The sequence below is a fragment of the Manis pentadactyla genome, chromosome 4 (assembly GCF_030020395.1).
Source record: "Manis pentadactyla isolate mManPen7 chromosome 4, mManPen7.hap1, whole genome shotgun sequence".
Lineage (NCBI taxonomy): Eukaryota > Metazoa > Chordata > Mammalia > Pholidota > Manidae > Manis > Manis pentadactyla.
This window is the reverse complement of record NC_080022.1, coordinates 51,074,648-51,102,235: the sequence shown is the minus strand read 5'-3', so window position 1 is coordinate 51,102,235 and position 27,588 is coordinate 51,074,648. Positions and strand designations below refer to the sequence as shown.

General features: G+C 38.6%; 1 protein-coding gene across 8 annotated transcripts in view; it reads right to left on the bottom strand.

The window, feature by feature from the left end:
- PATJ (PATJ crumbs cell polarity complex component) overlaps window positions 1-27,588 on the bottom strand; it is a 392,045-nt gene that overhangs the window by 69,620 nt on the left and 294,837 nt on the right. For 6 of the 8 annotated variants that reach the window (XM_057500268.1, XM_036911254.2, XM_057500269.1 and 3 more), the window contains exons 31-32: window positions 16,531-16,623; window positions 97-171 (exon numbers count right to left, since the gene is read on the bottom strand). In XM_057500268.1, the coding sequence (XP_057356251.1) occupies window positions 97-171; window positions 16,531-16,623 (168 nt within the window). The remainder of the gene's footprint in view (window positions 1-96; window positions 172-16,530; window positions 16,624-27,588) is intronic. The other 2 variants (XM_036911259.2, XM_036911261.2) reach the window with 1 other exon arrangement.

Sequence of the window (27,588 nt, the reverse complement as noted above, 5' to 3'; positions counted from 1 at the left end):
ATCTAATTTCATTGCAATCACCTCCTTTTCTTCTACAACAGATTTTTTAATGCACACCATGCTGGTACAATGAAACCTAATGTACAAGTTACGTACACTATCAGTTGGGTACTCCAGCACCTTTAGCTGACCTGCCACCGCACCTTGACCAACCACCTGGGAGATATCTTCCTGAAATGTAAAAGATGAAACCAGTTAATGGCATTGTAGGGCTCAACTGCACTCACCAAACACTATTTAAACACCATTGAAGGGGGCTTTGGTCTACCACAAGCAAGATCCACACAACAGGTATAAAGTTCTATTCACCTCTCCAGACTGACTCTCAGCAAGGCAGGCTTGTCATTTCCAAACGCTTTTTTTGTTCTTTTCAGGTCTATCAGGCTTTAAGCCTATCAGGTATCTTTTGAAAGTTATTTTAGCCAGAGTTTTCCTTCTTCTGTCATACCAGTCAGTCCTATATTTGTATTTATACTGAATATTAAGTCCTTTCAAGGTTCAAATCCTGATATTAGAACTAATCTCCAATTAGAGGCAAAAAAGTACATTCACTAAAGATACTGGGAGACACCAAGATAAATTAGTCCTGAGCCCCATGGAGAAGTGCCAAGCACAGACTTAAGAGAAAAGCAAAATACCCAAGTACATGGGAAACCAGTGCAGTACGGAAGGGCAGTTATCTGAAATAAATGAAGACACCAATAAATTGACCAGAAGGCTTATGTCTGTCTCCTGCCATATCTTAGCCTTCTTTACAGGCAGATACACAGGGGAACTTTTCATCCGATGGCTCACTCCAAGGCATGAACACCTGCATTTGACTTGGACAAGGCAGAGAACATGGAATGAGACTGATTTAGATAGGAGAAATGATGGGTTTACTCTGGTCCTTGGTAAATGTCTGAGAGACACCCAGGTGGCAGGTTTAGGATAGGTGGCGGGAGGTAAACTACCTAAGATGAGAAGAGAGCATGACTTGTATAGCAAAGTGCTGAGAGTTTGTGATCCTACTGCCTTGACTTAAGAGTTCTGCAACCCTGAGCAGGTTATCTGACATCTCCAAGCCTCAGCTTCCTCACCCATAAAATGGGAAAAAATAGTAGATACATTATAGGGATGTTGAAAGGATTAAATAAAGCAATGTATGAAAAGCACTTAGTATGCATCTGGCAAATAACAAATGCTTAATAAAAATGCTAAAAATGATAGTAAACAGAATTAAGCTAAGATTGAACTGGTGTTCCTAACTGTACTATAGAGTCAGTGAAAACAAGTTACCTGGACAGGACACTTACTCCTCTGTGGGATGCTGGAGTGCTGTGCTATCTGTACCCCCTCTGTCTCCTCTACGCCAGGTTTTTCTCTGGCTGAATTGACATACCCTTTCTTCAACAGGCTCACATCAGATTTGTAACAATACAATAGACAATCATCAGGTTGGTCCAGCCCAGTCATTCACTATTACTAGATCAGGTTACAATCTCTTCCTGTCTCATCAGTTCCCTGTTGGTTTACAACCTGAGAGATTTAACCCCACCGCACAACATCTGAGACTGCTGTCTAGGTCCCCATGGCCATTATGACTACACTTAGCTGCCTATTTGTCACTTAGGTTTTAGGACCAGAACTATTTCTCATTTAGATTTAGGTTCTCACTAATCTCTTTCATATGGCAGAAAGATCCTATGACTCCTCCCTTCCCTTCCCCCAGCCATTTTTTTTTTGAACTTTGCCCCTAAACAAAATATGTGACATAAGATGACTTCAAAAGTTACTTCATTCTGTAATTCTTCCTGTACCCCTGAGCACTGCTCCTTCCACAGTATATCTTATTTGTTGCATCACTATTTTTGCCAGTATTATGTTGTATCTTTTTATGTGTCTGTCTCCCTGTACTACTACTAATTTGTCTCATTTGTTTGTCTTAATTGTTTCTTCAACATATGGCAGAGTAGAATATGAGCTTGAGAAAGGGCTAGTGCTGAATGAATCAAAGTTTGGGAACTTAAATCATAAATGCACCTGGGAAGATTTCAGAGCCAGCCATGAAAGGACGGGCGCACAATAAAGGTGATCCTGTGGCCTCTACTTTAAAAGGTCACAGTTGAAAAGAGCAGACACGGAAACGTCAATAAATGGTGCTCACGGAAATTTTTTGAATAAAAGTTCTAAACTCCTTATAAATGGGAACACTGGTATTATTCCTTCCAGTGTGGATCAAATGGCCTTCAGAAAAGTAAAAGTGCCTCTATTTGAAAATGATACTGCAGATCTGCAATTCTTTGTTTAAACCCAGATTAACTAGCAGTGTGACAAAGGAGCTGACTTCCTCAGCTGAAGACTAAAAAACTCAATTTGCATATCAAACAGAGGTAATATTAATTTGGCAGAATTTGTCCTCATCATTTGCACTTGTAAAAACAAAGGAAGGGCACTGGAATAGCAGCCAGAAAAACTGGGTTCAGACTGATTCCACTAGTTAGTAGTAGCATTTGGAAATCTTTATTTTTTGCAACAGTAAAAATACAATAAGACCTACCTAAATAAGGGGCTGCAAGCAAAGTTGAATTCAACATGTGCTTCTTGAGTATCTACTCTGTGCCAGCAGTGAAGAAAACTAACAGCCTTGCACTTATGACATTTATATACATAGTGACACAGATACTAGAGAAAAAATTACAGAAACTGTGAATTGCAAGTGAATGATGCATGTGAAGGTGTGTGGCAGGTAGCAGGTGCCTGAGAAGAGCTGGTTTCTTTCCCTTTCTCTTATCTTGTCCTCAAAAATGTGGAAGGATGAGACGAGGCAATCAGAGCTCTGAAATGCATCTGTCCCCTTTCTCAGACTGACCACCCTCAAACCTCTGGGCTTAAGGGATGGGGCTGGTCCATGACAAGGATAATAGTAATGAGGGTAAAACTTACTGTGCACTGACCGCCAGTTACTGAGCTAGGTACAGTCCACATTTTAGACGTTAGAGATGAGGAACCTGAGGCACAGAGAGGCTAGGGTGTACATCCAGCCAAACTTAATGCAGACACACCTTGCTCCAGAGCCCCTGCTCTTAGCTGAGGAGTCAGCCACAAGGGAATGGGGTCACATCAACACAGTGATTCTGTTTTTAGATTCAATGTGAAGTCAGAATGAGTCACGCCTGATTATTTTGAGCCTGGGCAGGAAAAGACAATTCATGGTACTAGCCACTGCAGTGGCCTCGGGTAAGTCCTTTTCTGTGCATTTTGCATTTAACCATAAATTTAGGACTCACTCATCTTTTAACTCCTACACCAAGAGAGCTCTTAGTGCCTTCAAAGCTGAGGTACTAGGACATTCTAACATTTGACTTGGCACAGGAAACCAAGGACTTGGAAGGACTGTGGGAAGATCATCTCATTTCATGAAACAAACAGGTATGACACATTCTATGTGCATTATGTTATAATCCTCAGCATGGTACTATAAGCTTCTGAAAGAAAATGCTTTCTAAGCCAGGCAAATGACTTAAAAAGAGAAGGAGCTTTTGAAGGGCGGACATCAAAGGCAACACTGGGAATATTCTATTATCAATCACCGAAACTGGTTGACTTCTGTCCTAAAGCTGGGTCATTAACATGCCCTGTCTGGCCAGAGTAATTGGTCCAAGGGTGACACTTGAACCACACAAGAACATCCTATGGATTTTCTAAAGTGGACCCAAGGCAAGAAAGCCAGCCACTTTCTGGCAGAGGGACTGAGAGGAGCTTCCGGCAGCAAAGCTCCCACCATACTGAGGAGGCAAGTCTTCAGGGGAAGAGAGTCAGACACACATGCAGATGCCTGGCAGCACCAAGTCTCGGGTTCCAAGTGTTCCTGAGGCTAAGTATCAACCCTGCCCTTCCTGAAATTATGTAAAAAGAACCTGCAGCCTATCCAAAAATTTCTTCTTTTGTATATAAGGTCAAGTTGAAGTTTTATCACTTGTCACCAACAGACTCCCAATTAAGAGGAGGCAGAGCCCAGAGAAGATCTATCAGGATAACAAACTCACAAGGGGCAGACCTTCAGGTAGCTAAATGGAGGTGAACGAGGTGAACTGAGTATAAGACAAACTAGAGAGAACTGCTCAGCCTAAAAATATTCAAATTCAATAATTTTTAAAACATGCCTAGCCGACAAACACAAGTTGTCTGCTGTTGACGTTGGTCCTTCGACTTCCACTCTGTAGCCTTTGAATATGCTGGAAAAAGACAACATTTGCCTGGATCAGTCCCAGCCTAACTCCTGTCACTCAGCTAACCACCTGCATTAGGTGAAATCAGATTAGCAAAAACTCTCACAGCACCTTCACTTTCTCTTCAGTAGTACTCGTCAACCCTGTTACTTCCTAAAGTTAGACTCATATCCTGGCTATGACATGTATGTGTTGAGTATCTCCATGCCTCAGTTTCCTAGGTTCAATCTCATTTAAAATACAAATGAATACACTTAGAGCTTTGCTCTTTTTGGAGCACATAGTAGGCATGCTGTGAAAGCATCAGATGCCGTTATTCTCAGTTCTGAAATCTCCTTCAAGGTAAGATTTATGTGTCTTGTTCATGGTGATATGCCCTGGCGCCAGCACAGTGCTTGGGACACAATAGGACCTGCATACAAATTTGCCTAATTTCTGTTCCCTTTGAAGGATGAGATAATCAGCATAGGTTTTAGATTGCGGGATCTTAAAATTATGTCAGCAAATAAGGCTTCCTCAAAGAAGTTAAAACATTACAGACTCAAGAACAGGGCCTGAGCACCAATGTTTCTGAGCAGCTCTGGGATTCAGATGACAGGGCACTAGCTACAGGTAAGAGTCGGAGCAGTCTGGTCCCTTTCCTTCCCTGGGTCCTTAGTGCTAGTAATTACTATTTTAAGATTACTTTCTCAGTTCAGAAAAAACTGATAAGCTATAGTCCCCTTCTAAGGCAAGTGGAATTTCAAGTCACATAATAAAGTTCCACAGAGCACCAGTTAAAGTGGTTGGGAATGAAAGTAAGCTAGCAGAGGTCAAAGATGTGAGTTTGTGCTAAAACATGTGTACTTGTATTTCTGCTGTCTTTGAGTTCCTGAGCTTACCTTACCGGCTACCATTGTGTCTCTATGTTACCTTCAGTTATAATGCAAAAGAGAAGAGAATGGAGGAAAAAGCCAAAAGCTTCTCTCTCATGACTTCTGTGAAGGAACCAGACTTGACTGTAAATCTACTCTTTTTTATGACGAGGAAAAGGAAATTTATCAGGTAGGCAAATCTCAAGTGACTTTCAGAAATACAAGGTATAAAGTTCAATGACCTGTGAAAAATGCCACATATCTGCATGCACCTGAACACTGCCATTGGCAATTTGCGTACTGCCACAAAAGAGAGGCCAGTGCTGACTCAGACACATTCTCTCCTGCTTCTTAGAAGGTACCCCTGAACCCTTCCTATAGATATAGTTTTCATATTGGATCTGAGACAGAAAATAAAATTTGCAGTGACATCTGCTCCCCTAGCCAAACCAGAAATCCTGCAGTTCTTGATGGACTATAAATCAGGGATAAAATGGATTTCAGCACACAGTTCGGGACCTTATTTTGAAAATGAACAGGATACACATCTGAGCATTCCAGCCTAGAGGTACACAAGGAGCCTGTAATCATTAGAAACACACTAGAAAAACAAGCTATTTTTCCAAACTTGGATGCTAGCACTTTAAAAACACGTAGGAAATAATTTTTAATAAGTATGGCAGTCAAAATTGGTAACTGAAGCTGTATCAGAAATCACAGTATATTATTCCCTTAAAAGTTAAAATTCCACACCGAACTCCTTATTTCTCCTACAGAAGACCAAATAAGTACTCAGTTTGAGCATATGACTTTGCCATTTTGTAAGCCAAGAAACAGTCAAATATCAGTGATTTCAGAAGGTTCAACCTACTCAAGTCCTCTCCTCCCACCTATTACCATATATTGTTACCATAACGTCATACAGTAAGAGCCACTTTAACACTATGTAGGTAGGGCACAGTTTTAAATGGCAGTCCTTTAAATTGAACAGATTTAGCTTTATGAAGAGCTTTCTATGCGATTATTATTTTTCACATTTCCCACAGAGCAATGAAAATGGTCACAGATCCACATGGGTTTAAATTAAGATTTAGTATTATCTGAGTAGAGGAGAAAGCTTGGACTTTGGCGTCTAACACTGGTTTTTATCCTAGTTTTTCTACTTCTAGGTTATGTACACTACGACAAATTAGACTTCTCTTAACTTCAGCTTCTTGATGGGTTAGAATCGATTATCTCAGGCAACATGGCATGATCAAGCCTGTGGGTTAAACACATAAGGCTTGGAATCCTTACTGGGGCACTTATTGCCAAGTGCAAGTGAATTAATTTCTGGAATACACAGGTCCCTCTCCTGCAAAATGGAGATAACAATAATGCTTTCATTATTGGGGGATGGAGGTAATATGCTTCGTTCAGGTCCTAACAAATAAGTGCTCAATAAATGGTGGATGGTATTATTTTTAGTGCCACTGCTACTGTTTTTATTAGACTAAAGGAGATAATATTTTAGTGCCTCCTACAGTGGCAGGCAGATAATAAGTAGCCATTAAATAATTGTTTCCTGCTTTACAGAAATACCTAAAACTCAACAGAGAAGAAGGAATGACAGATAATAATGGCAGCTTATGCTTTCATAGTATTTACTATATACTTCAAAAGGCACCATTCTAAGTGCAATAATTCATATTTTATATGACATTGAACCTATTACTATCCCTGTTTCATAGATACGGAGACTGAGGCACAGAGTCGGTCAACACATAAGTGTCACATCCAGGATATGAGTCCTACTCTAAATAAGTAACTCTGAGGGTTGATGAGTACTACTTAAGGGAAAGTGAAGGTGCTGTGGGAGTTTGCTAATCTGATTTCACCTAATGCAGGTGGTTAGCTGAGTGACAGGAGTTAGGCTGGGACTGATCCAGGCAAGTGCTGTCTTTCTCCAGTGTATTCAAAGGCTACAGAGTGGAAGTCCAAGGACCAACGTCAATAGCAGACAACTTGCGTGTTTGTCTGCTAGGCATGTTTTAAAAATTATTGAATTTAAATACTTTTGAATTTGAATTTGACAACGTTCAGGCCAAGTAGCTCTCTCTAGTTTGTTGTCTTAGTTCATTTCATTCATTTACCCTCACAATTCTGCTCTTTGTCCTGTTTCTTTTCTTAGTAAATACATCAGCTAACAGCTGGCCACATGTACCTGAGATTCATTCTTGCTTGGTACCTCATCCTTCTACTTTAACACTCACACAATCATTAGGTCTTATCAATTCCACTCCTCTATATATTGAAAAATCTGTCCTTATTGCCAGACCCCTAGTTTAGATCACTATCAACTCTGATGTCAGTTACCCTAAGCACTGTTTTAACTCTCTCCCTGACTTCAGCTTTGACATTTTCTAAGGGATTCTTCACAGGGCACTAGGAGGATCTTTCCAAAAGGCAAATCTCATTATAATCTACTGTTAAAAAATACTCCAAGGCCCTCCTCCTGTTCTACATGGCCTTCTGCCACCCAGCCTGTCTACTTCTTGGCTGTCACCTTCTGCCTCTCCACCCACGTGGCTGCAGCTCTGTCTCCAGTATGAGACCAGGGATGCAGACTCAGGTACCCACAGGTGATATGGCAGAGGGAGGCTGGCTGGGGTAAGGGAATGGTGGAAAGGTGGGGGCTGAAATAAACTGGAAATGCGTAATTGATTAAAGGGGTAACTTGGAATGCTGGTCCACTCTGAGTAGAAAACAGAAACCTGGATTTTTATGTAAAAGTCTCCTGATTTGTAAATATTAACTGAAATATCCTAAGAATGTCATGGAGCCTAAATGAGACCTGGATCTAATTCTCCACAACCAGGGAGACCTTTGCCTTAGACCTAATGTGCTGTGCTCCTGGACAAAAGATGTCTTATTAATCTTTACATTCCTAGAGCTTAACACATCATAGGTTTTCAGGAAGTGAATACTGAATGATGAGAGTTCTGGCACACCTAGATTCAGTATGGGCAAAATTTGGTGTTAACACTAGCTACATTTACTGAGCTGTTACAGCAGGCCAAGCACTGCACTAAGGGTTTCACATATAAAATCATACTTGATTCTCACAACAAAGAGCTGGGCATCCTCCTCCTCTATTTTTGGTTGAAGAAATGAAGATAGGCATGACAAATCACTTTCCCAGGTCAGAGCTACTGAGTAGCAGAGGTGAAATCTAAGTCCAACATCAGAGCACATAAATTGTATCTTCCCACATGAGAAAGCAAGTACTATCAGGCCATTTGGAGACATGGGTAGTATCTGTAACACTGAACACTGATTTTTCAATAAGTATGTTTGAAAATTTTCTGTGGATCAAGTGTACCAAGGTGGAGAATAAGAAGGGGTCCTGAAATGTTGCCATTCTAGCTGGTGGGGACTCTGAAGCAAATGCGCTGTCAGCCACAGTGTGACTTTCCTCGTCACACATCTCATTTAGGTTAGTGAGAGTTAATTCAGAAACAATGTGTGCTTCCCCAGACATCTTACTACCCTGTGAATTCTGAAATTTTCACAAAGAAACCGCACGCTGAATGCTGCGTCAAGCAGACTGGAATACTCTCATTTTTCTATTCTTGCCCCAAGGGTCAGAAGTTAGATTCCACAATGAAAGAAACAGCAAAGATGAACACTGCAGACCGTTAGAAAAATCTAAACATTTTGAAAAATTTTGAGAAATCTAAGATGTTACTGAGTCTGCTGTACCAGGCCCGCGGTGACGAAGATCCTTGTGTGCAGACACACAGACCGCACTGTTGCCAAGCAGTTTCATAAATTGGAGAACGAACACTGCACACATCTGCTGGGGGGCATTTCTTAGTAGGGTTATCATGGGCTGCTGGCCAGGCCCTGGAATGATGCTTGTTCTCAAGACCCAGATGGTGCAACAATTGCCATTTAAATAGCTCTAAAAATGCATTCAGAGGAAAGCTATAAAGACTGCATACAGCAGGTTTACACACTGGGAGCAAGTAGGTTAATTCTTTCATGGGCAACTCTATGTGAAACTTCCCTGGTAAACATATATGTTATCTTGCAGTTTAATTTAGTATAATCTTTGCAGAGAAAGAACATACGAGTGCACCAGTTGCAGCCAGTTGCCGTGGACGGCCATTGCTGCAGTAAACTCCCAACCAGTCCGGCAGCTCCATCCAATCTGGTCATCACCTTACAACTACAGTTCAGAGTCCACTCCTAAAACCTTCCATGACTTCCCATTGCTGTCAGCATACAGACCATCTCATTAACATGGCCTGGCTCCTATCAACCACTCCAGTTTAGTTTCCATCTCACCAATTCTGGCAACCATGACCTTTCAGTACTGTCAGACTGCTAGACTCCCTGAGGCTCTAATGTAGCCCCACACCCTCCTTTGTTCCTTCCTTGCTCCTATTCCGAGTTAGAGCCAGCTTCTCCTTCAGATCCCAGTTCAATTTTCCCCAGGAAACCCCCCCCTGACATGGTCAAACCCCCTTTTATATATGCTCTCTCAGCACCAAGCACTTCTAGTTAGCTTTGATCAAAGTTGAGATATCAGTCTATCTATTTGTGACATTACTTGAATGACCTTGTTCTCCCAAGTAGACTGTGAAAAACACAAGAGGAGAGATAATGCCAATTTACCTTCAGCGGCATCTTCCCAAATCTAGCAGAAAGTAGTAACAGACAAAATACAGAAATTTGTAAGATAAAGTCAGATTTTAATTTTCATGGACAAAGAAATTGGGCCTTTTCCACTAGGGTGCGGATTTCTGAACACTTGCAAAATATTCCAAAAGGTGGAAAGACTATACATTAAAAAGTTCCACAGACAGGATCATATTATAGTTATTTAACAGAATCACAGAATTTCCAGTCTAGAGGTCACCTCAGTATTTTTTATTTGATTTCAGTTTGTGGATTATCTATATTCTGTCTTCCTCTCTTACCTCTTCCTCCTTTTTTTTTTTTTACCCTCTTTATTGAGACATAATTAAGATAACATAACATTCACCCATCTAAAGTGTACAACACAATGGTTTTACCATTCAGAGTTGCACATATATCATCACAATTTAAATTTAGAACGTTTTTATAAACTCAAAAAGAAATGCTGTATGCATTAGGGTCCCTCCCCATACCTCTAAGCCATAAGCAACCTCTAGTTTACTTTCTTTATCTATAGATTTGCCTCTTCTGGAAATTGTATACACACAGAATCATATAATATGTGGTTGCAGCATCATGTATCAGTATCAATACCTTTTATTGCAAATAAAATTCCATTGTATGGATATACCACATTTTACTTTTTTACTCATCGGGTGCTGGACATTTGGGCTGTTTGCCTTTTTGGGTCTATAAATGAATGCTGTTTTGAAAATTTGTGTATACGTTTTTATGTGGATTATGTTTTCATTTCTCTTGAATATATACCTAGGAGTGAAACTCCTGGGTCATATGGTAATTATGTTTAATATTTTGAGGAACTACAAACTGTTTTCCAAACAGGATGTACTATTTTACATTCCCATCAGCAATGTATGAGAGTTCCAATTTCTCCACATCCTTGCTCACACTTGTTATTACCTGTCACTTTGATTACTGTCATCCTAGTGGGTGCGAAGAGGTATGACACTGTGGTTTTGGTGTGCGTATTTCTAAAGGCTGACCATCTTTTCACATGCTATTGGCCATTTGTATATCTTTGGAGAAATACTTATTAGGATCCTTACCCATTTTTTAATTGAGTCATTTGTCTTATTTTGTTGTTTTAAAACTATCTTACTAGCTATTAGTATCTATAGCTGCATAGAGAAGGAGACGGACAAAAACAAAGAAAAAGTAAACTGGTTTTACATCAAAGCTGAGAATTGCAGAGTCAGGGTAAGAGATCAAAGGTGGTAGCAAGTAGAGGCCAGCTAGTTACAAGAAATGACTCTCATCCTCTCCTTCTCTCATGCCTTCCTTTCCACCTAACTGAAATTCTAAAATACTGAAACTCTAAAGATAACAAGCTGATGTGAATGCTTGTCCTTGAGGCTCTCAAGCCCTTTGAGAGGCACTAATAGTTTTGCTTATCACTGAATCCCCTGCACAGCACACCTGACACACAAGAGGCACTTGATTAATATTTGTTGTTTGAATAAACAGAATCACACAGTGATACTGCTGATGTTCCAAAAAAGGCTATCTATATGAACTATACCGTGAATGGAAGATAGGCTTTAGAGGCAAAGAGAACTGGGTTTGAGCCCCAGCTATCCACCTACCAGCTGTGGGACCTTAGGAACAGACTTGCCATCTCTTAGCCTCCGTAACTGATGTACTTTACTAAGTAGGGCTAATAATATGAGAATCACTGAGTTAAATAAGATAACCAGTACAGAATGCCTGGCACAGGTTAGCTTCTTGAAAATTTTTAGTTTCCTTCTTTATGAAGTATCTGTTTGGAGGTCTTATAACTTTATTTACCAATGTACAAGGCAAATTGTATATCTTTATCTGTTCTTATGCCACAGTTTTCTATGCTGGAGTTCAAGATTTAGACAAAAGTGAATACAAATCACAAAGTTCAGATACCAGTGTAACTTTCTTGCCATCTTTGACTTGGGTTTTGTTTTATGTTTCTCTTGGGGAGGCAGTATTGCATAGTGGGTTAGAGCGCAGTCTCTGGCCTCCAGTGTGTGGTCCTGGATCCAGGCTTCACTGGGTGATTTTTAATGTTTTGGTGCCTCAGTTTCCACATCTCTTAAATGGAAATAATACTAGTACTAACCTCATAGGATTGTTATTTAAATGAGCTTAGAATAATGCCTGACACACAGGCATTCAATACATGCTGTCTATTACGCTTACCAATTGCATTTGTGGGGTTGAAAAATTCATTTCAGTTTTACAATTTATACAGTAATTCCTCTCTCAGGACAGCTAGTTCTTACATGGCTAACCCTGAATGCTTTAATCAGAACATCACCATTATCATTACTAACAACTCACTCTTACACAGAGGTTCTAGTATGCTATGGCATGGCTCTGCATACAATACCCTGTGGTCAGTGACTCCTTTAATTTTAACAACAACCCTTTGTTTCTTTCTCCCATTTTACAGATGTACAAACTGAGGCACAGGAGGTTAAGTCATTTGCCTAAGGTTATATTACTAGTACTAGTATACTAAACTAGTATAAGGTTATATTACTAGTAAATGGTGGAATAAGGATTTGAATCCAAGTGGTCTGGCTCCAAAGTTTATACTCTTAGTAGTTTAGGTATAATGCCTCAAAAGAGTGTATTGTATTAACACAAATATTCCCAACATAACAAAAACATACATTTATATCTAAAACATTAAAATAATTATTTCAGGGATTCATGATCTATGTCAAGATACCAGGGAGGTAATGGCCCTTCACAATGAGTCCCTGCTCTTCTGTGATCTTTCACTAAGCAGATTAAGGTTTCATATCTAAGTCTGGGATAAGTAATTCCTGCCCTATTTTTTTTTTTTGGTATCATTAATCTACAATTACATGAGGAACATTATGTTCATTAGACTCCCCCCATAACCAAGTCCCCCCAACAAACCCCATTACAGTCACTGTCCATCAGCGTAGTAAGATGCTATAGAATCACTACTTGTCTTCTCTGTGTTGCATAGCCCTCCCTGTGCTCCCCCCCACATTATACATGCTAATCCTAATGTCCCCTTTCTCCCCTCCCACCCCCTTATCCCTCCCTTCCCACCCATCCTCCCCAGTCCCTTTCCCTTTGGTAACTGTTAGTCCATTCTTGGGTTCTGTGATTCTGCTGCTGTTTTGTTCCTTCAGTTTTTCTTTGTTCTTATACTCCACATATGAGTGAAATCATTTGGTACTTGTCTTTCTCTGCCTGACTTATTTCACTGAGCATAATACCCTCTAGCTCCATCCATGTTGTTGCAAATGGTAGGATTTGTTTTCTTCTCATGGCTGAATAATATTCCATTGTGTATATGTACCACATCTTCTTTATCCATTCATCTACTGATGGACACTTAGGTTGCTTCCATTTCTTGGCTATTGTAAATAGTCTGTGATAAACATAGGGGTGCATCTGTCTTTTTCAAACTGCCTGCCCTACTTTTTACATGGGGTTATTTGGGGGATGAAATTTAGTAAGGTAAATAAAATTATCATCTTAGAAAAAATTTAGATATTAAAAAAATTAAACTAATGAGATAATAGGTGAGACTATGATTTGCAAATTGCAAAGCTCTGTGCAGAGTTTTTTTTTTAAGTTCCTTTCAGGGGCTGAAAATATAGTCTTAACAGGCTCTCACCTAGAATTCTGAAATAGACCCAGACACTTCCCTGCCTCCAGTCTCTCACAATTGGAATCCATGCTTCAAAAACCATCATCTGATCAGTTGTCTAAAAATAACTCTCCCTTTAAAAATATTTTAGAGAAACCTAAAACTTACTGATGTTATTATAAACTCCTTGGCTGTGAATCTGGGGCCTACTGAGATAGAGACCAAAGCCAACCATAACTGAATAGTGGAAATAGCACTGGAATATGTGTAGACCAATAGCTGAGTCTTAGCTCTGAAAACAGGTAATCTTGGAGAAATAATTTAATTGCTCTTTATAGTTTCTCACAGGCAGCACTTGGTGTATACATGTATCCATGTAGCTATTGAGACATTTGTTGAGCACCAGAGCATAAAGAGATGAACAAACTAATCTATAAATTATAGCATATAGTCCTGCAAGTTCTGTGATTCTACTGCTCAAATTCTATTGCCCACCATTGCCCTGCAGAAGCCCAGTCCTTACTCTCTACTCTATAATCCACACTGTTTGATTTACCTGGTAAACCTTCTCCTATTTGTGCCTCTCAGCAGTCAATTGTCTTCTCAGCTTTGAAGGTTCGCCTTAAAGGTCATGATTCTAAGACACCTCTCCTAATCCTAGAATGAGATGATTTTCCTTACTTTCGAACTCTTATAAAATTTTGCTTTTCTCTCTCTGATATACTTCTTCTGCCTGGTATGATTTTCCAGCTACATATTCTATCACTGATGCTAGAGGCTAAGCTGCTTAAGAGCAGGGCCTGTGAGGTTCTCCTGAACCTCCTGTAGGGACCGGCACAGTCCTGATGAGGCCTCCCCACCCACCCTGCCTCAGAAAGCAATGTTTAGAGGTTTAGGGTTTACTTTCCAACTGTTTTGACATAAACAAGGGTAAAAAGGGTCAAGGTCCATAAAGATCACATGCTGTCCTCTGAAGGTGCACTTGGCATCAAGCTCAGGATGGCGCAGGGACGCAGGGGAGCTTGCACCACTTTTGTAATAGAAACAGTCCTGATGACTAGGGATGATGAACAGTTGTTAATAATTTATAACAATACAACACTTATGTATGTTAGATTGAGCCACATGAAATTTTTACCTACAAAAACAGCAATTTCATATGATTCAACCTAACACTTGGCTAGTTTATGATCTATCTCCCTTCCTTCACCCACTCTGAAATGAGTCCCCATAAAAGCAGGGATTTTCGAACATTTTGTTCATTGTTGTATCGGCAGTATGGCATTCAGCCAATGTTTGGTGGATTAATGAAGGATCCTGCAAAACCCCAATTATTTGCCTTATACTCTACAATGTGATCCATTTCTCTTACAGCCCATTTGATTCCTTATAACATCTTGATTACTGCCATTATTCAGATGTGATAACTGAGGCTTGGTGAGGTCAAGTAGCTTGCCCAAGACCACTCTCTTAACTGATAGAATATGCTAGCCCATTTATATTTATGCTATGAAAGTTCAATTTGGGCTGTCTTTCTCCTCTTTACTAGACCATGCATAGATTCTACTGGAAACAATGAGCAGGAATTGTAGAATACCAAAATAGAGAGGCAGGTGGGGAGGAGAGGGAAAAAGGGGAGAAAGAGAGAAACCAATCCAAGGGTTTGGGGAAGACTGTTTATTCTTAGGAAACTGCAGTATGAAACATCTAAAAATTACCCTCAGTCCTTCAGGTCCTCTGACTGAGGGTGGGGCTTTTCCACTGTCTTGATACTTGGAACCACACCCCTGGTGTTGCTTTCCTAGGAGCAGGGTGGATGACGGACGGCTTTTGCCTGTAGCACACACCGAGCCTCTCTGCGACTACCAGACCCTTCCAGCAAGCAAGGGAGTGTTTAAACCCGTTTTAATATTTCCTCTGTGGATGAAGTTGGGCCCCCTACTTACAAAACTTTGTTGCTTTAAAAGACATTTCCCTAACCTATCTATGGAGATACAGTGTCAAACAAAAGCAAATTAATAGCATTTCTAAATGAAGGAATTTTGAGTTTGAATTTTGTTGATGTTATTCATTCCCCTTTAATGGAAATATGCAGTTTATGTTTTGGAAGGGAACAGCGTGACCTTGGAGCATCTTGTTCAACAACAGTGTTCATAATCTGTTAGTCCCATGCCAGGATTCTCAGGTCCCATATAGGATTTGTCCAAGATGGCCCACTGTAATTCTCACTCTTGCTGAAATGTCCTTTCCCTTCAGTTTGAAACAATCAGTTCATTTTATAGGACATGGAATCTAAGACAGTCCCAATTTTCTAAAAGGTGCAAGAAGATAAATGGATTATTTTGCAAGCTTCCTGAAATAAAATGAGCAACTGGGCTTTCATAACATCAGGATGACTCTCCTAAGTGATTAACTCTGAGATTTGTAAGACATTTTGGAACACAAAGAAAGCCCGTATTTCTTTCCGGAACTTGTAGTCTAACCCTGAAAGTGCTGGGCAGCAAAACAGAAAGACTGTGAACAAAAGCATGGGAGTCACACTGAATGGGGAAAAATCTCCAGGTCTATAACATACTAGTTAGTGGACCTCTGGTGAGTTAGTTAACATCTCTAACCAGTTTTCTCATGTGTAAAAGAGAGAGAGTGCCACCCAACACTACAAGGATCGGAAAATGAATGTAGAACACAGCATAGTCCCTGTGCACAGTAAAAGTTCAATAAATATTAAGTAACAAAATATCAAACATTAGAATATCTGAGGGAGAACTCTCTAAATTTGCTGCTCTTCTAATGCTCTAGCCCTTGGGTGAGTTTAAGTATCATTTACTATGATTCAATGGAATACATTTAACATCTCTTTCTGTGCCTCCAGGACTAAATCAGCACAGCCCTAGCCTTAAAAAGACCCAGTATTAAACAAGCTTTAAAAGGGAGACAACTTCTTCAGTACCAGGAAGCACAATTCAGGTGTGAAGAAAGTAGGAGAATGTTTGTCTTTGGAGTGACTGGGTTATTCATTGTATGGAAAAGCTTCCCCTGTCTCAGAGACTGGGAGTCCTACAGAAGCAAAGAACAGTTGATGCTTTCCAACGTTGTACAAAATGTAAATAATACATCTCTGAAAAGGAGATTGGATGAAAACATCCAGGATGCTCACCAGCGAGGGGCTTTCACTTTCAGGCAAGTGTTTAATACCAACTTCCAGGCTGCTGTCTTCCTCACTGCTTACAGGTTCGGGGCCACTGTGATCCTACGGGACATTAGAAAGAAAACAGAGAAGCTGTCATTCTTCACTCACACTGCCCAGAACTACACAGACACCCAGTCACAGTTGCTTGTTTTATTGTTGTCACGGACCTTGTGTCCTCTCCTGAGGCCATTTCTATTCTCTTCCTTTCCAGCAGAAGGCCATTTCCCCCCATCCCAGGGATCCCGCCCTGTTGCTCACAGATGTGCCTTAGAGAAAGCTGATCCCTACTCTTTCCTCAGGGAGACCAGGCTTGATTGCCTGAAGGTTAATCCCGTTGTCTTTGTCAATGATTTGGTCAGAAGAAGTGTGTGATCCAGTTTTGGCCAATGAGATACAATGAGAGGTTCGTGGAGACTTTTGGAAAAGTTCTTTCTTGATCTTAAAAGAACCACAAGAAATCCCCATGCTTCCCAAATTAACAGTAACCCCCGAAGCTTAAATTGCCATGGACAGCCATCCCACCATGAGGAAACCAGCTTTGGGATGAAGTTGACACTGAATGACAGAGCAAAGACAGATGGAAAGAACTGGTTCTCTGATGGCAAAGCTGGGCCACTGGGTCAAACTGACTTGAAGCCTCATTCTTAGCAGCCTTGTAATTAGATCTTATAGGTTTACGCATGGTTTCAGACAGTTTGAGTTCTATTCTGTTCCCTCCAGCCAAAACTTTGAGACACATGTTTATCTTCTGCAAAAGATTAAACCATTTGAGATAAGAGACTATGCTTATACTGTTTATTTCTGAAACTCAAGTACTTAGAATGGTGCCTGGTGCATGGAAAACACTTGATAAATACTGGTTGAACCAATGAATGAAGTATTTGTTTTCTTGATTATTTTTTCTGCAGAATCCTAAAAATATTTATTTAATATGAGTAAGACATCTGGTAACAGTAAGTCCCATTAAAATTCTAAAACACATTTGGCATCTGTTCAATTGAATTATGACACATTAAATGTTGTAGTTAATTAACCAGAAGCTCCCTTACTTTCTGAGGGTACCTGGGGCAACTAAGGATGATAAATGGAGTACCTACATTATATTTATATGGGTTTTTATTTCAAAACACTACCATCCTGGGATTGCTATAAATTTGGGTGAGAATGTCGGTAGAGAAAACAGTTTTGATTTTGGGACATTCAACCTCACTTATAACTTAAGAAATGCAAATTAAAGTAAAGATATAGCATTCTCTCATCTATTAAATAGACAAGAGAATAGAAAGAACATTCAGTATTGATAATGCAGAGAAACAGGGATTTTTATATGCCATTGAAATAATGTAAATTAGGACAATCTTTTCAGAAAAAAACATACATAATATATATAGATATATGAATATATAGATATATATGCATATAGGGTAAATCTTTTAAATTGCTTACATATAAGCATATAGGGTAAATCTTTTAAATTGCTCACATCTGGAGAATAGGATTAAGGATTACAGAATTTTTGCATTAGTTATTTCTATACTGTGATTAAAGAGAAATAGGTATTATTGCAAGTTCTAAAGAAAAGGAGGGGAGCTATGAGAAATATCTGAAAGAAAAAGAAATCCACAAAAGAAGGCAGCATGGACTTCAGAACTGGCCACATGTGGGTTCAAATCTCAACTCTGCCACTTAGAACTGTATGACTTTAGGCAAGATACTCCTTCATAAATCTGAGCACCTGTTTTTAAAGTACAGCTAAAGTACCAGATTAAATGACCCCGTCAGGTTGCCTTGAAGATTAATGCATTAACATGTAAAATGTCTGTTAGCACAACAGTGGGTGCAGTTAATAATACTTTTTGTTTCTAGCTTTTTATTGAGACACATTATCATGCCCTGTTTCATGCAGCAACTCTCTATGGGTATGTACCACGGTGACCCCAATTCATGGAATGATTAAAGTAATATACTGTGAACAGCTGGCTAAAGAACTAGTTATCAAGAGGCAGACCCAGGATTCAAAGTTAGGCAAGACTGACACCACAGGTCATACTCCCGGTAACTATGCTCCAGGCCCTAAGTAAACGATGCTCTTGTTTCTCTCATCCTTTTTAGTATTGAGTGTTGATAACGAATCTTACGGAAGACAGGACTCACAATCTTAAAAAAATCACTGTCATTAGACCATGAATTTTTTTTTATTTTGGTATCTTTCATCTACAATTACATGAAGAACATTATGTTCACTAGGCTCCCCTGTTCACCAAGTCCCCCTAACAAACCCCATTACAGTCACTGTCCATCAGCGTAGTAAGATGCTGTAGAATCACTACTTGTCTTCTCTGTATTGTACAACCCTCCCCATGCCCCACCCCCACATTATACACACTAATCGTAATGCCCCCTTTCTTTTTCCCCACCCTTATTCCCTCCCTTCCCACCCATTCTCCCCAGTCCCTTTCCCTTTGGTAACTGTTAGTCCATTCTCAGGTTCTGTGATTCTGCTGCTGTTTTGTTCCTTCAGTTTGTTCTTATACTCCACATATGAGGGAAATCATTTGTAGACCATGAATTTTTTAAAAAATGTTTCAGCATTTGTTAACAAGAGAAATTCATTAGGTAGAACATTTTCCTTTCAGTGACTTTTTGGTAATCAACATATTACCATGTAAAATAAACAAGTCCACATTAAGAAACAAAGCTTGAAAATTCACAGATTTTCATCATTTCAGACAGTGGGTTTGTTCTAGGGAGAGGAAAATTCTGAAAAAATGAATTACACTTCCCCAAACTAGTATTTAACCTATGGAAAATCATCAAGGCCCCAATTACTTAATGTGTCTGCTTCTGTAAGCTGTGGGGAGCCTTGATGGGGCCCTGGTGGGGCTAAGCTATCCAACTGGAGCTTCAAAACAGTCAATGTTTGCAACTATAGCACATTGGTTTGTAGAGCAGACCCATCGGTAGCTCCTCTTGTAACCCTGCAAACGGCCATCACCTGTGGTCCCAGAAGAGAGGGGAGTTGCACTAGGATGGTGCCAGCTGATGCCATTCATCTAATTATGTATCTAATCTAAAGGAAAGTGTTATTTAAATAAATCAAAGCAATCTTTATATTTATATTTCTTAGCAATGTGAGTATAGAGAATGAGGTTTTCTTGGTCTTTATAAAATGAGTACTAAACTGGGGGAGAAAACAGTTGCTTGATGATTCAACTTAGAAAATTTAAGAAAACATGGGTGAGGCAGTCTAAGTTGCAAATGGTCTTTAAGATCTGAATTAAAATGAGAAGAACACCCTTTATCCACAGGACTACCATACAAAGCCAAGTCTCAAATGCCATTTACTCCATAAATCCTTTCCTTCTTAGCTGGAAGACTGCTCTTCTTCCTCTAAACTCACCTGAGTTTACCTGAACTGTCACTTAGCCTCATCTCATTTGCATCTTCATCATGTATGTGCAGAACTGATCTCCCTGATGAGACTGAAAGATCCTTATATCCAATATCTGTACCTCCTTTATTTGTCTGATCTGTTTTTATATTTATCCCAGGTCTGTCTTGTTTCAAATCAAGGCTCTTTTTAACTATACCATGAGCCCTTTCTAAAGGTTTCCTTCTGTTTTTAGTTGCTGGATTAGTTTAAGACGGTTCCTTAGAGGAGGGTTTGAAGTCAAACACTAGATGGAAAGGGGAGTCAGGTAAAAAGGAAGTTGGGATTAAGAGAGGTTAGCAATAAAGCATTTATTTTTCCTAGGAGAGCTAAAGTTTATTAAAGAGTTTTCATGCTTAAATGAGACACAGAACAAAACAATGTGGGTTCTGTTCTGAGAACAGAATGGCTCATATGTGTTAATGGGCCTTCAAAATGCCCCACTGATCAGGAGCTTAGAAAACAGGAATCAGCCAGAGATGGGAAGGGGAAAATAGGTCAGCCAGCATGATGTCCAAAGCACAATTGTATCACGGTGGCTTGAAGACCATCTGGCTGATGGGATGATGGCCCACTGACACCAAGATGATTCAGCTAATCCAGACAGATGGGTGTCCCCTTTCTCTCTTGCTGATCTTCAGACCACCTGTCCAAGGCTGCCTATTTAGCCCAGGTTGCTTAAGGAGAATGACCTTTCCTCATGAAGACCACAGTCAGTAGATTCCATGGTGAGTTTTGTTTTACAGATGAACAAAAGGAAAAAGCAAAGCTTTTGATTTTACATTTAACAAACAAACAAACAAAAACTAATGAGAATACTGTTCAATCCTCAGAGAGAAGTCTCTTTTAAACCTTTAGGAAGTTCTCAACTCACTTCCCAGGCTCCTCCAAAATCTACAAAAAGCAATGATAATTTTATTTTTATACTACTTAATTTTTTTTCATATCCACTATTTGTAGTTTTTGCTAACCTTGAGAGCAGGACTTTATGTTTTTATTTGAGAGAAGGGGCTATCAATACAAGTTGAATAGTTAAGGATGTTGTTGTGGATTGGGAAAACCCACACCTGCTGATGAGATAAACGTTCCACCATGCTATTCTCTACCTGACTTGCTCATGTAACATAACAAGAGTATGTTAGTATATACAACTGTTTTACTTTACTTTGATTTCAATTTTACTAAGTAAAAAAAAATCCAAAAAACAGCACAACATCAACTATACCTCCTTGATATAATCTAGAGTTCTTTTTTTTAGTAAAAATGTATGTTGGTTTAAATTTTATCATCCCCATATTTCCAATCCATTGCTCTCTTTAAAAAAAAAAAAATCCATGAAATGATTTATTAGTTTCATTGCCAGCCTAAATTCACAAATATTTTTCTCAGTCACTTTAACTAGATGTGACAAATTAAATTTCTTTCTTCTACCCCCCATCGTGAGATTTTTGTTGGGTTACTCAGAATTCCAGGAAGGCAGTGTAAAATTAAAGATAAAATGTAAATTATGCTAATGAACTCCCTGGGTAATCAACCCATCCATTCTTTATAAGGCCTGCTCCATCTCACTTAGTATTCAGAAAAACACAACTTCCAATAAAAAGACAAAAATGAGGTTCTATAAAGATACTCTGAAAGATTCAGGCTCCCTGGTCGAGGATGGAATAACTATCTTATACACTTGAGCCCTCAGTATCTCTTATGAGACCACACGGGTGGCTCCCTAATTGGGTTTCCCTCTTCAAGACATCTTTTTTTTTTTTTTTGAGAGGGCATCTCTCATATTCATTGATCAAATGGTTGTTAACAATAAAATTCTGTATAGGGGACTCAATGCACACTCATTAATCAACCCCAAGCCTAATTCTCAACAGTCTCCAATCTTCTGAAGCATAACGAACAAGTTCTTACATGGTGAACAAATTCTTACATAGTGAATAAGTTCTTACATGGTGAACAGTACAAGGGCAGTCATCACAGAAACTTTCGGTTTTGATCACGCATTATGAACTATAAACAATCAGGTCAAATATGAATATTCGTTTGATTTTTATACTTGATTTATATGTGAATCCCACATTTCTCCCTTATTATTATTATTATTATTTATTTATTTTTAATAAAATGATGAAGTGGTAGGTAGATGCAAGATAAAGGTAGAAAACATAGTTTAGTGCTGTAAGAGGGCAAATGTAGATGATCAGGTCTGTGCCTGTAGACTAAGTATTAATCCAAGCTAGACAAGGGCAACAAAACATCCACGGATGCAGAAGATTTCTCTCAAAACAGGGGGGTGAGGTTCTAAGCCTCACCTCTGTTGATCCCCAATTTCTCACCTGATGGCCCCCCTGCGACTGTGCCTGTCTTAGGTTGTTCCTCCCTTCTTCAAGACATCTTTGACATTGTTATTAGACTAATCTCCTGGAAGCAGAGCCCTGCTCAGACCATTTCATTGTTCAAAATGCCTTCCACAGCTCCAAGTGCCTAATTCATGAAATTCAAACCACCTCAGATTTAAATTCAAGCCTGTCATTTGACCTCAATTTATTTTCCAACCCCATCTTCTATTACTCCCTTTCACATACCCTTATGCTCTTTTCCCTATTTCACACTCTGATTTTTCTCATCTCTGTGTTTTTGTTTATCCCACATTCTTATCTAACCAAATTCATATTTATTTATTTATTTATTTATTTATTCTTCCAAATTCATATTTAAAAATCCAATCTCCGCACCATAAATAGCTGTTCTTCTACCAGGAAGTATGATCCATCTTCTGTAAACTCTTCCTAAAGCTTTATCTCTTAGGGCACCTTGTTTCAGTCATACAGTTGTCTCATTTTCCCTGTAAGTTCTTTGAGGTTGGAGACTATGTGTAATTAACCTTTGTAGCTCTACAAAGTAGATTATTTGAGAAATAGTAGCAGAATGAACTGAATCAGTAAGAAGTAAGTATTCAACACTGAAATGAAGAATCAAGGGTGTGGAAGAGCCAAAACATGGCTCCTGCCATTCACTTATTCGACAAGCATTTATTAAGCAAGTACTCTGCACTAGGCCTGGGAGATTCAGTTATCAGGAAGACAATAAGTCTCATCCTCTGGAAGCTTACAGTTTAGTGTGCTGCTTACAGTCTTACATTCTTAAAATATTGAGCTAATGAAGGAAGTACCAGTAACAGAATCCTAGTTGAGAAACCCATTTAGAATGGGTCCCTTTTAAAAAAAAATAAGGCCTAGGTGACAAGACACAAAGGACAAAGGATAATTTTTCCTTTTTAAACTTATCATGGGTATTCCTTACCTAGGAAGGGAGTAAAGATTACTAAGGGGATGATGTGGGGTGAAGTTGGTCATAATAATCTATCACATTGAGCCTTATATTCCAGCAACTATGATCATTACTCTCTATACATTATTTTTTTCATTTTGAGTTATAGAAAAATTGGAGGAGCATTTCAAAAAGCAATCCAAATAAGGAATTAGTGGTTGGGGAGGGGGGGAGACCCACAGATACAGGCAGAGTGCCCAGGGCTTTACTGCGCACTGATGCAGAAAGAAGGCTGGTAAGTGGACGGAAACATAAAGCCTCAATTCTAACCTTGAAAGATTCTGAAACAAAGGTATGATACGAAAGAGGGAGGTAAGATTTTCTGAGCAAGAGGGCAATTATAAAATATTGTAAGAAATGAAATCCTTCCTTGTCTGTAACTGTTGAAAATGGAAGATACTGAAGGTTAGGAGTTTTACTAGAGGGTTGTAATAATATAAGTATAATTACAGCTAAAATGAGTTCTTACTCTGTGCCAAGAATAATGCTAAGTATATTATAAACATTATTCAATTTTTCCAGCAAATACATAGAATTAATTATTATTATCAAACCCCTTTTAAAATGAGGAAAAGGAAGCTTATAGAGCTTAACTGGCTCAAGTTCACTCTCCTAGTAAATGGACTCAGGTCTGTCTGATTTTCCAAGCTTTTGTTCTTAATCACTATGCTGCACACATTATTACTATATAATGCCCCAACAGTATTGCAATTACCAAGAGTACAGCAGTAGAAATGCTAATAACCCCTAATATATGTATACAGCTGCATGGATTATAAAATACTTTTACCTACATTTAGTACTGGATCCTCATAACTACCTGCTGACACAGAAGAGGGAGGTTATTAAACTTGGCTTCACAGGAAAAGGCAGACCTTGAGAGGGTAACTGCCTTTACTAACGTCATCTGTCCAGTAGGTAATTGGTAGAGCTAAAACAAAAACCTCCATCTTCAGACTTTTTAATGTTCTATTAGCATTGTTGTTCACTCTACTTAGCATTCAAATGGATGTAGTGATTTTGTTCTCTACTACAATCTTAGTATCCAGAACTGTGCCTGACACATGGTAAGGGTTCAATAAATATTTGTTTAATAAAGTAATGAATATGAGATCCCATTAATATATAATAGTAGTGCTATTTGATATGCTGAATTATCATCGGATCCAACTTAATAATGATATGGCTGATTTAATCTATTTGGCTTTATGATGTAAATGGGCTAGCTCTCTCAGCAATATGTCAAATATGAGTTATGTTCAAGTACTTACTGGGAACAGCTGTAGGGTAAAAGGCACAGCAAGAGGGGACACACAGGCAAATGGGAAGGGATAAGGAAGTGGACAGGGGACCAGAGCATACCTATATACCTCAGATACCACCCATAAGAGGGTTATAGCTCATTACTTGGTGGCAGTTATTGGAGGCCAAGAATCCAGAGAGACACAAAAACACTTTCTTTATAATACAGTTGACCCTTAAATAACACAGGTTTGAACTGAACAGGTCCAACTTAAAAAAGATTTTTTTTAGTATATATATTGGAAAATTTGGGGGGATTTATGACAATTTGAAAAACATTTTCTTTTCTCTAGCTTACTTTATTTAAGAATGCAGTACTTAATATATATTGCATATAAAATATGTGTTAATTGGCTATGCTATCAGTAAGGCTTCTGGTCAACAGTAGGCTGTTAGTAGTTATGTTTTTGGGAGTCAAAAGTGGATTTTTGACTGTGTGTGGGGGTCAGCATCCCTAAATCCTATATTGTTCAAAGGTCAACTGTAATTCAATTCATATGTATTAATTACAATACAATAAAATTTATTTTTCATAGGTGACTGATTAGAACCATTTTTGTGGTTGGTACAATTAAAAATGAAAACTAGCTAATATTGTATAATATACTTAAAAATTGAGTTAAATATTACTTAAATATTCAAGTAAATAGTTAACATTTATTGAGCAATTTACTTTGCACCACAAGCTATACTAAATGCTTTATATATATTACTTCTTTTACTCTCTACAAGTCTAGGAGGTTTGGTGGTAACACCCTCAGGTATAGATGAGGAAGCTGATGCCGAATAACATAACTGTCTCTGGGCAAGTGGATATGCTATTTAGCCTCTTTAGACCCCAGTCTTTTCTTCTGTAAAGTGAAAATCATAATACTATCTCTCAGAAGGCTGGATGTAAATGCAAGACGGGACAACATACTGAAAACATCTAAGACAGTGCTTGACACAGTAGATACCAGATTCAATCATTCTCTTAAAATTCAGTTCCCAGAAGATGATATTTTGGTGGGAACATTCATAACTAATAATATTATAGAAAAAATTATTCTAAAAAATGACTCCCCTATTTCAGCCCCACCCCTCCAAAAAGATTTATATGACATTCCATAAACACAAAAGAATTAGGAATTAAATACTAACATTTACTGAATAGCTACCATATGCCAGGTAAGATATATATGTCTTACTTAATTTTAATAATCCTGTGAGGTAGAAACTATCATTATCTCCCTACAGATAAATAAGGTGAAGACAAAAGAGGATATTCTAACTACCAAGGTCATGTGTCTAGGGCATGATTGTGCAAGGATGTGAACTGAAGTAGTATGGCTTTTCACCACCACGCTAACTGCCTATCCTGTCTTAATTAGAATAGAAACACCTAGTGTTCGCAAAGCATGGCTAAACGGCTTTGGTGGTGAGTCCATATTTATAACTACAATCTTTTCAGATAGTAATTGGTCAATAAAGCTTAAAATTTTGAACTTGGATAGCTTTTGACTCAGCAATTGTACATTGGGGGAATCTATGCTATAGAAATAAAAGCACTAGTACCTAGTGATTGACACATACACACAGGGATTATTTATTCTATATTCTTTTACTGGCAAAACATTGGAAGATCATTCCGAATATCTGTCAATTGGAAAAACATTTTAATAGAGCATATTAAAATATGGTCATTATATTGAGTGAAAAAGGAAGTTTTTTCTTTTTAATGTATAGAATCTATTCCTGAAGGATGTATAATATGCATCTCAAACTTCCTATCTGAAACAAATCTTTTAATTTCTGCCTCCCTGTTGAAGAATAACTTAGTCTGTTGAAGAATAGTAGTAAATGGCACTGCTATCCACCTAGTTCCTCAAGTAAAAAATCTAGGTTTATCCATGATTCTCTATTTCTTCTCAGCTCCCACATTTAATCAATCAAGTCTGACTCAACATCCAAAACATCAACAATCAGCTCACTTTTCCTTGCTTCCAATACCAAGACACAATCTTCATCTAACAGCAATCAGGTTTCACATGGGCTTCTGCCTTCTAGTGTATTACTTTTACCTCCCTGCAGTCCATTCTCTACCTAGCAGACTATACATCAAGATGCCTCATCCCCGTTAAAAGCCTTCCAGTGGCTTCTACTGCACACAGAATAAAACCCAAACTTCTTACTATGACTCACAAAGCTCCCTGCCCCTTCTCGCTCATATTCTACTACTCTCTAGGCTCCCAGCATGCATCCAGCGACAATCCTCAAACTCCCCCTGCTTATTCTCACTTGAGAGCTATTTTTGTCCCCTCTGCAGAGAAAGTTCTTCCCTCTTATTTTTGTGTCAGTCTCCTTCTTATCATTTTGATTTTGTTTAAATTTCACCTTGTCTAAGAGGCCAAAATAGTCACAAGCCATATTCCCTATTTTAATTCTCTGCAAGGCACTGACCACTATTAATCATTCTTTTAGTTTCTTTATTTGATAGTTAATTTCCTCATTAGAATGTAAGCTGAACCACAGGCTGCCTTATATCTGATGTATTCATACCTTTATATCTCTGAGTAGTGCCTGACATACAATATGTACACAGTGAATACTTGTTGAATGAAAACAATGTATATTATATGATCAAATTTTTACGAAAAGATTCACTATTCATATATAGCTATTTATTTTTGTTGCAGAGGCAAAGGAAAAAGTAGAAAGATACTAAATGGTAAATATTAATTTCCTTGGGGAAGTGGGGAAAGGAAAGCTAACTTTTTCTTCTGGTAACTCTGCATTATTTGATTAGTTTAAGGAATTTGTTTCTTTTTGGAACTAAAAAATAATTCAATAAATTAAAAAATGTGAAGAGAATGTAATGTTCCCTCAGCTGATTACATATCCTGCTATTTAGCTAATGTTTGTCCATCTTTTTAATTCTAGAAGTTGACTGATATAACATGTACTAGTAAGTAATTTCTCCAATA